Source organism: Musca domestica, unplaced genomic scaffold (assembly GCF_030504385.1).
Source record: "Musca domestica strain aabys unplaced genomic scaffold, Musca_domestica.polishedcontigs.V.1.1 12, whole genome shotgun sequence".
NCBI classification, from domain to species: Eukaryota; Metazoa; Arthropoda; class Insecta; order Diptera; family Muscidae; genus Musca; species Musca domestica.
In genome coordinates, this window is record NW_026712155.1 from 539,590 (window position 1) to 553,569 (window position 13,980).

At 41.4% G+C, this 13,980-nt stretch overlaps 1 protein-coding gene across 1 annotated transcript; it reads right to left on the reverse strand.

The window, feature by feature from the left end:
• Positions 1–1,007: 1,007 nt before the first annotated feature.
• On the reverse strand, positions 1,008–12,776 carry LOC101896819 (uncharacterized). Its single transcript, XM_011293817.3, has 5 exons — positions 12,233–12,776; positions 8,619–8,985; positions 6,460–6,572; positions 4,123–4,294; positions 1,008–3,552 (listed from the first exon to the last, which is right to left on the reverse strand). The coding sequence occupies exons 2-5, from the start codon at positions 8,814–8,816 to the stop codon at positions 1,936–1,938; spliced, it is 2,100 nt and encodes a 699-aa protein (XP_011292119.2). The 5' UTR covers positions 8,817–8,985; positions 12,233–12,776; the 3' UTR covers positions 1,008–1,935.
• Positions 12,777–13,980: the final 1,204 nt, after the last annotated feature.

Here is a 13,980-nt window from a genome sequence, read left to right on the forward strand (position 1 = left end):
GTCATTATAACCTAGCTTGTTTCTCCGACTTGAGAAGGAATTGTGTAAAAAAATGTGGCAACCAAATTTTTATATGTACATATATGTGTTCCTACATACACCGTTACCAACGTGTATTTATAGGCAAGTTAACATTACTCTGCCGATGACATTTAACATTTTTATAAAGAAATTTACAATTGATGTGGACCTATCAACGGAATATTGGAAAAACGTAAGATTTATCACATGTATGTACATATATATATATATATATATATATATATATATATATATATATATATATATATATATATATATATATATATAAAATTGGTTATAATTGAAAATTCCCGGCACCTATTTCAAAATGTGCCCGACTTTTGTCAATTTTGAGTTCGTATTTATTGTTTTAAAAAACATAAACAATATATTTTCATAATCAATTATTGGAGAAACGTGCATTGCTGGGCTCGCATTAAAGATATCAACCAGTTTTTGCTGTGGAATTAAAAGATTGAATAGTTTGGATCATATTTTACAAATGAAGAAATCAAATAAATGAAAACAACTTGTTGCATATAATTATGAATAATTCTAACAGGTAGTAGGCATAGCCTCAAAACTGTGTTTTTGCAGTTTTACGAAGCGGATTTACATTTACATCCTTATTGTGGCATGCTTTCAACGATAAAGTGACCAGATAAGATGTTTATGTAAAACATCAAATCAAACAATATACCACTCGTCTTGGGCAAATAGTTTTTGAATGATAAGCTATGCACGAGTTCCAATATGAAACAAATGTTTGCCATTGCCGGTTTGGCAAATGAGATTACCTCATTCACTTTGCCATGTCTAGATCCACAAACTAAATACCATATATTATTTAGAAAACAAAACGATCGGGTTTGACAGTCTTGCTAAAAAACGATCGAAAATTCCGAATAAGAAACATTGCCGCATAATGACGAGATGCAAGAATCGAAAATATGCTGCAGGAAACGAAAATAAAAATATAAACAAGATTTAATTTTTTTCATTTAAAATGAGTTCAAAATCATTTTGGCTTTTATTTCCCTTTTGTAATATTTTGTCATTTGCTTTCACTTCTTCTTCGTCTCGCAATAAATACTCTTTTTGTTTTGTGTTGTTTTTTGTTTTCAATTCAGTTCGATTGTCCTTATAAACTAAAATAACAACTTAGGAGTGTTCGTCTATCAGCTAGAGCTTACATTTACAGGATAAGGTTCAATAAGTACAAATACAAAAATTATTATTAATATAATAATAAAGAATGGTAATGTTCACAAAAATATGACTAACTAGATAACAGCACTGCCCGGCGACGGAGTCTCCGCCCTGGCACCGGGGCATATGCCTAGCGATAGGAAACAAACAAAAGTAAACCTAGATTTATTTAGTATTTAGTATAGTACATTAACAATCACAATCGGTTGGTCGGAGAGGCGTCCACCTTCCCCCCACGAAGCTATAGTTGAAGGCCAGTACGGCCCATGTTCGTGGCCGGGATGGGGACTTTCGAAGCTTAGGTCTAAAACAATAACAATGATAAAATAGAATTATTTGTTTATCTGTTTGGAGTTATTTGGACTAAGGTGTTATTGCTTCATCGTTGAGAGTTTAGCTGTTGCTTTACGGCTTTTGTTGGTGCCTGGTGGCGAGGATTGGGTTTTTGGCTTTACATCTAATTGAGTCGAAAGCTCGATTCGATATTTACAAGTGGTTTAGTCGATGGAGAATAGCTCTCCGATTGCTATTTACACTTAGGGGCGTTGCATACAAACTAGATTAAATGATACGTAGGATTCTTCTGAGAGGAGGATAGCTGGCTTATCTTCTAAATTTGACTATGTATTTGGATTAGAGTCTACTGAGTAAGAGTGTGGTTGCCACATATACGAGTTGTTTTGGTGCGGAGGGCTGTGTCTGATCTCACGCCTGCAGCAGATCGTTGTTGTTTTGTGTCTGCGTTGCGCCGCTTGATGACGAGGATGTGTTCTCTAGATGAGAGGTGATGGTGGAGGCGGCGCTGTTGTTGTTCGGACTAGACGCTTCGGTGGAGGGCGCTGTAGTTTGCGTTGACGAGGGTAGGATGTTCATCATAGTCGCACTCTGGCCGTTGTTGTTGTTGTTGCTCGTTTTTCGTTTGTGCCACGAAAAACTGAGGGCGTTCGCCAATCTGCTGGGCGGCTTCTGTGTAGGTGCGGGCGGCGCTGGTGGAATGGGCATGGCAATGTCGTAGTCATGGCGACCAATGGACGAGGCTGGCGTGTGATGACTATAACCTGAATCGGAACCAAAACTTGAGTCGCCGTGAGCATAGAGCGGTGTTGAGTTTTGGTATGTTTGCGAGGCAGGGTGGTGGTGTCTGTAGCCGGAGGACATGCTTCCCGAACTGTATTCGGGCATGATGTAGGCAGGGTACGACGCAATGGGATGTGGAATGCGGTTGTTGGCTGCGCTGCAGGACTCATAGTGGTAGTTTTGATGATAGACGGGCTCCGTATAGCCATATGCTGGCTCAAGGCTGTCTGGCGGTGCAACCATGCGCCCTCTCCTTCTGTCCACTGAGCGTGGATTTGTTCTGGTTCTCATTGAACTGGCCAAAAATCCATTAGGTGCATTGGATGTATAATAATGCTGCGGGTATCTGGCACTACCGGGGTATTGTATGCGCTCGCGGAAGATTGTAGCAACGGCTGGACCGGAGTGATTCTTCAGTTGAGCATTGATGCGGTTACGTCGGTCCACTTCGCTTTCGATTGTGTTGTAGAAGTGGGGCGGGACATGCGCAGCCATATTCCTATTGTTGTTCGGATGCGCATGCATGTGATGCAGGCTATGATGATAGCTTTGCGCTTGGGGATGCAACTGGTGTGGATATCCTAAAGCCATCAGATTGCTGCTATTGTCATACATATGCTGCAAGGGCGTTAGGTCTGCCACGTCTGCTGTGGATGCGGACGTGTTCAAGTCTTCGGTTGTTGTACTTCTCCGATCACTTCGAGATCTGGCTCCACCCGCTGATGATCGGCGGCCCGTTATTTGCCTCACCATTCCCGGTACTAAGGTGGAAGCTCCACTACTTCTGGCGACCACTGAATTAAGGTTCGTATTGTTATTGTTATGCGACGAACTTGACGATGCCGCGGTTGCCGTTGAGGCATCCTGGTGCGATGAATCCGATGACAAAACACTGTTACGCTCAGGCATACTCGTTGATGCATTCGATGTTGTCGGCAGGATGTGGGCTTCAGTGTTGTTGGGCCTATCAACCTGTGTTGTCGTTGCTGCATTCGATGCCTCGGCATTATTTGGTTTGTTGAAGGATCGCTCTCCTGGCAGCGAGAGTTCGTCCTCAGCAAAATCGTCATCGGAATGAAGGGGAGGTTCACTTTCCCCATCCGAGTCTCGGTTGGGACCCAGTTCCTCATAGACATTATCGTTTGAGCGGTAAGGATCCGGGCCGGGAGAGTTTGTTACCAAGAAAGGTGGTGATCTAGTCATGGGATATCCGCTTGGATAGTGAATGCTCTTGGTGTGCAACATCTGCAGAAAATGAAGAAGAAACAGAAAGAAAAGAGCAGTTAGTAAAGTCATTTAGAAAAATACTTTGAATTTAGTCTGTCCGTTTGGAGGAAGTTGGGGCACACCAGTCCCATTGGCGGTTGGAAATCTGATATTTTATTTGGTCGTGGTTTGTCGAAACGAATGCCTGAATACGAAAAAGGCGCTAATGGCTGAAAAAACGGATCCTGACACCACACAACGGACGAAGTGTGTTTATTTGTGAAGCATAAATCTATTTGTTTTGACTAAAAGTCGATAAAGAAGCCGACAACTATGAGTTTCGCTATCACACCAGCTTCGAAGATGAGAAGACATTCAACAAGCTTGACGAAAAGCCGGAAACACTAACGTCAACATGTAAACGACAAACAATGGAATTGTTTAGCACAATGAGGTTGTAATTGTACACCTTGACGGGCCAGCTACATGTGAGTGAGTGTGTGTGAGTATAAAGTTTACAGGATGTGTTTTGAGCAGAGGACATTCGGATCGATTTGTCATTGAAATGTCGTGTAGTGTAGTTTATTGTTGGCTCTGACATAGACTTACCTCAATGTTATGATGGTGTCGCATTACCAGCGGCCTATGGTGGCCTAAGTGAGCATCGGGATCCTCGTAGGTTACGGAGTGTCCCGCTGTCAGGGCGGTAAGAGCGCCAGTGATGTGGGGTCCACGGTTGGGTGTTTTGCAAGGCAGAAGATTTTGAACCTTTCGTTTGTTTCTGTGAATGAGAAGAAAGTGAAAAATCAATTAGTAAGTTACATACATACATACATACATGTACGCATAGATACAAAGCAGAGTGTGCTGACATATATATAAGCATATTGACTGACCATTGCATAATAAGAATATACCAATTTATATTTCCTAATTTCTTTAAATCAATGGCCTAAATATGTGTTTGTAAACTGCGTGATTTACATTTCTACAAATGACGAACAAGCAACGATTTTTAAATGAACACAACTTTGATCGCTGTCACCCACAAAGGCAAATGGTAACGGAGCTCTTCAAACAAACAGCTTTTTTGCCACTTGACCAAATACTAATGCCTCGGCATTGTTTTCGTCCCTCTGTCCTTAGTAGAAAGCAGCGACAGTCATGTTTAGGAATCCTTTGCCTAACATGCCTTTTGTCGTCTTCTGGGTAGGTAGTGAGAGGTAACGCAGAGCTTTGATTTGTTGGACTTTTCCAATAGAAAGCTTCAGCACTCTCTCTTTGTGTTTCAGACATTCTGGTTGGCCTGAGAGAGGCCTGATCTCCTCAATCTCAATCGATGATGAATGAATTGACACCGCCCAAGGGTAAAATAGCCAGTTTCGAGTTTTAAAAAAATTTATTAATAAATTAGAGATGTACGATTTTTGGCGGTTTCAGGTTACGTTGTCCGTCTCATCGCTTCAGGTCGTTTATATTATTAATAACATGGTTAACATACATTTTTATGGCACTTTAACAATGACATCAATTTGGAAACAGCCAAGTTCAAGTTTTAACGGCTGCCTGAAGAGGTGGGCAATGTTGACAACTATGCCGTACATAATCATTGCTGCTACCTCTTTGTTGGTCACTTTGAACTGGGCTTTGCTCTTTTCAAGCATGGGCATAGCCCGATGGCAGCTCATTAGCATAAGTCGAAATGCAACATTGATTTTAAATCTCGGATCAGCCGGTATTAGAGCCGACCTATGCGTGAGAGTGCGTGTGCGTGTGTGTTCATATTCATATTTTCGACTTTATGTTAATTATGGGCTTAAACGAAAGGAAATTGTAAATTATCCAGTTTGTCGGGTCGAATTCAATTAATTGACAGACTTTTCCGCAGGTTGATTGCAGCTTAGCTTGAGCTGCTTGGAAATGTGTGGCAACGACAATTCGAAAAATTAATAATAATAACAATGTTGTCGGCGTTATGAATAAATAAAATCAATTTCGAGTATTCGGAGGAAAAAGCAACGATGATGTCTGAAATATTATCTGGCGGGGTGGGAGTGTGCGGCCTTAAAGGTTTTCTTTCTTATCCACTTTATTACTTTATTTTCTCTTGTTCGTCTTGCTCCTCATGTTCTTGCCACTCGACGTATGTACATACATACGTACGTATGATGTCGGTGCGAATGTGTCCTACACAGATTCAGTGGTGGAGGATACCACGACCCCATCGTAGATGGAACGGGGGAGTCGTAAGGCCATTATCGTTTATATGTCTATATAAACAACACAACAGTATCAAGAGCAATAACAAGATGAGAAGAAAGAAACAAAAACCAAAAAACAAAAAAAAAAAAAAAAAAAACGTCGGCTCATAAATAAAATTAAATGTTATTTTATTTATATGGTCTTATGTTAACAAGACATCTAAAAATGAATATGGCCTTAAGGTTGTGTATTTTGCGTGTAAAAGAAATATTACTATCATTTGGCTTGTAGCGAACACACACACACACACACATGCATACATGTGTGTCGGTACATGTGTACGAGCATGCACGCAAGCAAGCAGCTCTCAGCTGAAATGGTCAGCCAGTGACGATTATTATGCTGTCACTTTAATTGTTCTAATAATTTCGTAAATGCAATGACACGTCTCGCAAGAGCGACAAAGCAAAAAGGACTCTCAATTGTTTGTGTGTGGATTACACACACACACATACAAAATCGTTTCAATTGTTTCAAATACCATGCACCGGGGCCATATGCATATTTATCGTTCTAAAATATGGCACCATTCTGTATTTGTCGTGTTTGCATAGCCCGACGCGATCGACCTACACAAACACATTTTCGGTCCGAACACAAATAAATCATGGCACATGGCCATTGATGGGGTGTAGCATCTACGATCATCTAACAGCTTATGAATGAACTTAGCGAGATACTTACTTCCATACAAATAGTGATGAAATCAATACGACCAGAACTAAGAGCAGGGAGAATACGGCAATCATTGCTGATGTCTGCAGGGACTGGCTACTGTAGAGACTGGCATCGAGGATCTGCAAAAAGACAGAGAATATATGTGAAAATGGTTAAAAATGTGAAAATAGAAAATAAAACTTTGTTTTTTTTGTCGTTTCGACGCAACTATAACATTTGGTCGACTGATGCCGAAACCAACGGTCACCTGGGAAATGCTAGAAATAGGCGTATGGAAATTTTAAAGTCGTTTCGATCTCCCCAAAGGCAGCCCACAATCATTCGGTGAATGGTGTGGAGGGGGTTCCTCTTTTTCTTTCACTGGAAAACTTTATTAATTTCCCAATACTTAATAAAATTGATTTATTCGGTTTTGGGTTGGCGGCAATCGCCGTTCAAAATTAACAACTTATTGTGTAAACACAAGTGACATATATTCAATGTCTTATCGCGGTACAGTGAGGCTACTGTAAACGGGAGGAGAGCGAACCCCGTGACCCTATCCAATGGTGGTAATTAATCATTTCAATCGCGAACGGGATCTCGAACAAATATTTAATTTATTTATGGGACACATTGCCGTGCATTTATTGCCCAAGCCACACAGGCGGACATCGAATAGCCGGCGGATAACAATTAATCGATCATATACGCCTACCGCAACTATCGTTAATACTTTCAAAACAACAAAATGGAGGAGCCGGAGAGGGTTGAGTTCCCCGACATACAACAATGACTACTTGGCTTGGCTTTGGGTAAACATGATCCCATTTCACGTTACGTTGCTTTGCTCGTCTTATCTATGGGCCAAGGCAAACAAGCCCCGTTTTGGCTGCAGCGTGTAACGGCACCAGGACCGATTACACAAAGGGCCACGATAATGTTGCACACCGCCGCCGAATGGAACATTTCAATTGTTTTGTCAATAAACCATTTTTGGTTTTGTTTGCCTTCTTTCCGATGTCATATCGTTATCACTAGTCGAGCATATGACTGGGCCCTTTCTTGTCCGATTACGACGTTGGAAATCTAGATTTCACCACGTAATGGAAAATTGACTTGAAATCGAAGTGTTCCACCTCTATTCCCAGGGCAATAAATCAAAAGTTCAAGCAATTTCACAGAACTTTCGTTAAAGAGTTGTCCTGGATTGTTGAATTTTATTCCGGAGCTGCGATTGATTGCCAGTCATAAATGAGAGACTTTTTTTTCGTTTGTCTGTTTTGGAGGAAGGATAATTTTAGTGGATAACACTAATGACACAGGCTGCCAAGCTGTTGTTTCTTCCTTCCCATCAAAAAGAGATACTGGAAAACGAACACCCCAAATAATCAAAGGCATCAACAGCTCGTCACCGTTGATACGTGGATACGCAACAGAATTGATTGCTCGAAAATTATGATTTGGGAATCGAAATGACTCACAGAAGCTGCGAAGTACACGGTGCCCTATGAATTAAGAAATGATTTGCAATGACTTCCTCTATGCCGTGCGGGATTGGCACAACTACCTCTACGCATACAGATGTATGTAAATGTATGTATGCAGGCATATTCCTCTGTGTGAGGCAAATCGTCAACCGTCAACATCTAACGAAAATATCAACATTTTCAAGTTTTTGGTTTTGTGTTCGCTCAAATCAAACCTAACAAAGGCTAGGGGCTAGGCTAGATTATGTAGACCACGTTGGGGAAATTGTTAACAGATGTTGTTGTTGGCGTGCGTGCGTGTGTGTGTGTGCGTATTGTTTCGTTGTCGCTGATTGTTGATGGGCAAAAGAAATGATTTTTGCCAAACTTTTTGACAACTCAACTCGAAGATTTATTAACGTTTTCGCAGGGGTTCATAGTTCTTGTCGTCGGAAATTGTCTTGACAAATATTAGTTAATATGACAGCTGTCACACTTGAAATGAGAGGCCAAGATTTATGGCCGAATGGATACAATAAAAATTAACCGCGATATGAGTTGTCCCTCGACACATCCTACACACTCGCCTTGGATGGTAATTGGAACAGATGGGTTGGTGATTACCCGTATCTGTGGCAAAGTTTCAGCGAGTGTACTGACGTAACAACCCCAGATTCAACCCATTCCTTCATTTTGTTCAGGAGTCAAATAACTTACCGGTATGGCTTCGCACATATCGTTATCCCAGGCTTGTTGAGCCCGTAGCGCCATCTCCTCTTCGTTGCAATTGGCCGAGGCTTCGTAGACGGCCATGGATGGTGGTCTGGGCGGTGGTGGTACCATGAATTTTGGCGGTGGGCCGAGAGCACCACCACACTCGCTGCATTCTATGATATCGTCAAACATTTTCCACATTTGAAAAAACCAAAGCGATTAGGTGTTGGGCGGGCGAAATCAAATGCGTGTTGCAACACAAGAAAACAATAAATGGAATTGAAAACTAAAAGAAACGACTCGGAAATTACACTCTTTAGAGTCTTGTCATATTTTGCACATTTTTTCGGCTGTCGGCTGCGTGGCTGGTCTGAAAAGAGGAAAAGAATGCATATGTTAGTATGTGGATATCTTCAGCGCCAGCTGTTTTTCTTTTCTAATTCGAATGGAAATTGCATGTCCTTTTGTTTGGACATGGTCGGCCATTCTTCGCACAGTGAAGAGTAACATCATCTGTCCCAAGGACAGAGTGGACATCTTTATTTCTACTACAGAAAACAATCCTCAACATATGTTAATTAAAACGATTGTCCTTTACTTCGGGCCCCGTTGAGTTTCCAGTCGAAGAAAGTGATACCCACCCTAGCTGGGGGAAAACAACCCCCGTTCTTGCTTATTACTCATGGCACATAAACCCAAAACTCAATCATTTGACAAAAAAAGTCACTACCCGTGGCCAAAGGGACTGCATATGGTCGGCCGCTACACGTCAGGATCTTCGAATCGTACGTCTTCACTAAGCCTCCTCAAAATGTTGTACAAATGCTCGTGATTCGGGCACTGGCTGGCATTTGAAGATTAAGAAATGATATTTTGTAATCATCTTTAAACAAACACCGAACAAAAGCAAATATCCCACATATCTGCGAGACGGTATCCAGGGCTCAAGCACAACACAAATGGAAATATGAATGTGTTTTTGTATCTTTGTTTCTTTCTTTGAGAAGCCAACAAAAATAAACACACATATTTTTCTTATAAACAAATCAAAATGTCCGTCTGTGCGTGGATGTGTGCGACTCCACAATGACAAGCATCTAAATGGAGCAGCCCATTTGGAGAGAAAAAGAAACGAAGGAACCAAGTCGGCACAGCATACAAATCGATTTGTTTTCAGATTAAGTCATGATGATGAGCATATTATGTGACTTTAAGCTCCCTTAGGATACTCCAGAACCACTCGTCGCACACAGACACATACACATGCACTGGCATGCCAGCGAATTCACCCTGGGACCCCAAGAGCCCCAAGAACGAGCTACAAGTATTCCAGCCAGACAGACAGACAGACAATACAGTGCCGGTTGTTGGCCCGAAATTAATCAATTCTAAAAGGTATGCCAGCCTGGGCTATCAAGATGTTGTGTTCTTAATAAACACACCCGACAATGGCATGAGAATGGAGGGTGGAGAGTGGAGGCTGGAAGATGAGACAAAAGAGGCAGACGCAACGAAGCCAAGTCAAAGCACAGAAAAGAATAAAAGATAACCAATTAGGTAATTGGCGACGACATTTAAAAGTGAATCTCTTCAGCTTGGAGATAGTCGGCACTATTTTTTGGAAAGGGCCCTCGTGTGCAGCGTTGAAGGCATCTGTGGATGCGATCCAGGGCTACATCTGTCTCCGGGATTTCCTTGCTAGACTCCCAATTAAAGTGGCTTGTTTGGCTATTCCTAACAATACTCGACATGTCATAAATTGGTTTCACTTTAAACAAAATGGTTTTCATTTAATTGATTCTTTTCGATCGCATCTAGAGGTGACTCGAAACACCCTTAAAAACGAACGAACTGAGGAATTTGAACAAAACAAATGTTTTTTGCTACTTTCCACAAATGATTAATCGAAAACTTGGTTCGAAGCGAAATGCAACCGCATCTCGATTATATTCTTTGGTTCGTCGAAGCCGTGACTACCTGAGTTCTCGATGGTTAAATTGAAACGTCAAGCGGTACACGAACAAAAAATATCAAATTTACCGACTTTTTAATTAAGTCATTGGCTGTTCTAAAACTGAGCACGAGAGGAGTAACCCAAGTGGGAACATCAACACACACACAAACACACATACGCACTTTTACAGGGAGCGAGCTGGCTATTATTCGCATTAAGACAGATCGCTTGAGGCCAGTGGGGAATGTTTGCTTTTTAAATTCATTTCCATTCCACGAATTGTGGCGGCTGAAATCAATGAGTGCCCCTCCCATTCGAATGGGCGAATGATTTGCGTCTGGATGCCTTCGAAAGGAAGTGCGTTCTAGGTTCCCAGGCCAAGTTCTCTTCGTTTGCTAGCTGTTCAATTCAATTTTAATATTTTAATAAAGTCATAACTTTTATGTCTTTCTATATGAGTTCTTTGTCATTCCGATGCGAACGAGCCCTGCATACTAATGCTCCTTCATGTCGTTTTTCGGCTCCAAAAGGAAATTATGCTTAGATATGTTCTGGTAGATATGAGAAAGTATCTGTTACAAGCACGTTTCAATCGAACATAAACCTGTCTGTCCGTCCGTCCGCCCGGCTGTCTACATGTGTCTGTAACTCTACCTGTGCAGGAGACAGACTTATTACGGAGCAATCGAACGTTATCCCCCCAAAAGTGACTGTTTCAGAGCTGAGCGATTAACATCGATGCGTACACATGTATTTACATGTGTACACCCAAACCGAAACTGCTCGGCTCCATGATTTATGCATGAATAAATAAATAATGGCTAAACCAACGAATGGATAACGTTGCGACTTTGAAATGAAAACGCCCGAAACCAAAGTCAAAATCAAACAAGGCAAGGGGTTCCAGCTACCCAGCCGTACAGTTGATGTTGCTTGAGCGATGCAGCTTCCTTCAGGCAGCGTGGAGATAGCTAACACACCAACGTGATAAAGCCATGTCCCTCTGACAGATAGTAAATCCGACGACTCCTAATGATTTTTAAATAATTCTATTAACCAGTTGGTTGGAGCCCGACCACGGCGACTATCGCCGTGACGAATGTGAGGCTGGGGACACTTGTTGCTTTTGAAACTGGTATTGAAGCGACAATTGCTTAGACAAATTAACTTTGCTCGTAAGCATATTCCTCCTGGTGTGCCTAAGACCTCTGCAAACAGCGGCGCAGTTGCCTTTGGCGGAGCAACATGACCGACGGCATGTAGAGGTCTCTTCTATGTAGGTGAAGTGCGTAAAAGCTATTCGTTCCATTCACTTGTCATAATTAAAGCAAACATTCATCCAAGAGTACTTGGTTTGAAATACAAATGGAACTTCGGCTTTTATTTGGGTTAAATGCATCCGCAGAGGAGGGGAGAGATGTGGTAATTCTGGGCTAATATTTGCTCTGGCAAACTGCTATGCCAGATAAAAGTGGCTCGGCATCCAAGTCAAATGTCTTAAGTGTGCCAGCGGATTTCGAAAGCTTGACGCATTATTCGCTTTTGTTTGTTCTGCTGGTGCGATAACCAAGAGTGACAACAAATACAACGACCGCCGCAGCAGTAGTAGAAGTTGAATCGAGAACTAAACAACTGTTTTGCGATCCCGTTGGCAAGTACTTACTTTGGAAATGGCGGCTCGGTAAGCGTTGTATCCTCTTCGCGATGTCCCAATGTAAACAAAGTAATCCAAGTTTTGAGTTTATCAGCTGGTAGGTATTTAGTTGTTGGTCTTAATTCGTTGGCAATAACACTGGCAATTATTATTTCGTTATTCTCAATACGTTCTCATCACTAAGCCTTTTTGTGCACACACTTCTTCATTTAATTTCCAAATAAATCACTCAATTTTTTTTTCATTCGAACTATCAAATTGCACGCTGCGAATGTATTTTCCGTAATTATTTGCTGGTTTCACAGATGCGTATGGGTCGTGGTATTTGTTTATTTTCAATTTTCTTATTTATATTTCACGTTTAAATTTTTATTCGAAATGCGAGCGGAATCAACGCGTCCATACGTCTTCATCCGGCGACTGGCAGTTTGATACTGTTTGATGAACGTTTACCAAGCGAGAGTCATACAAACGACTGAATTTCGACTTTCCTGTCTGCTGAGTTGTGCACGTTCGTGAGAGAGAGAGAGAGAGTGTGTGTGCCTGTTTGTTTTGCGGCTGTATGTGTGTAAGTACATTTTGTATCAAAGCCTCTGACAATGAACCCTCGTCCGTGCGGAGGAAACAATGGTTGGTATTTTGGTGAGTTGAGGCCTTATTTTATGCCTGCACATAACCACGAAATGGGAATTAGAATCGCATTGATACCAGACGGGGTTTTCGTTTGGAAATACTCATAACATGATTGTCGATTTTGAGGCATCAACTGACAATGAGCACATAGCTACAACATATTTAAATATTTTTTAGACTTAAATTCCATTTTTTGTGGCCCGATAAGAAGGCCTTGCTAAAAATAAAGTCCGCATCTGAGCGAATTGGAATAAAAAAAATTAACAACAAAATACATTGTTTGAGAAAGCAAACGGATACAAAATATCTCCCACACACACATACGCACACATTAGTCCTGTTTAGTGTTTCGGCCAGGTAAAAATGTTTACTACAACAGGCCTCATCAGTGAATTCGGAATGAACTCCCTGTGAGAGTAGTGTCTCTCTGCTCTCCCAAAAAAAGTTTTCTGTCATAGAGACGTGAGCACAAAGAGAGAATAACAGATGACGGAGATTTTTTTAAAATATAATTGAGTTGTCTGTGTCTGGTACATGTTGTTCTTGGTTTCATCCATGAATGACTGTGAGTGAGTGAGTGCGCCTGGGTGTTTGCTTGCTTGTGTCTGTATGTCATAAAAGTATTAAGGGATATAAAAATATAATTTCTTGTGGTTTCCTTTTTTGCTTGTCCACTAGAAATGCATTTGCAGCAGCTAGGCACTGTAATTTAATTGGTAACTTCCCTTAGAATTTTCAAAGCAGGAACAAACCAATGTTTACAGAATATGCTCGGTACAAGCAAACAAAAACCCAAACGACAACGTGGTTTTATTCGAAAACGTTACTACTATTGATTTGGGGCCCTAAGTTCCGTCGTTCATCCGTATTCTGCTCAACCTAACGTTCGTATGTGGTCGGGGGGAAATAGAGCTGTGACTTTATTGCAAATCCAACATCATGCCGATGGTTATGATCAAGGTCAATGTCTCTCCAGACGCTGCATCACGGAATCAAGCTAAAAGCCAAACTGTCAACCAACAGCAACAACAATCCACTATCGCAGCATCCCAGACTGTCAGCCAAACAACAGTCATGCAAATGTTTGCATTCCCATTCAGTATTTCCTCCAACATTCATAAGAA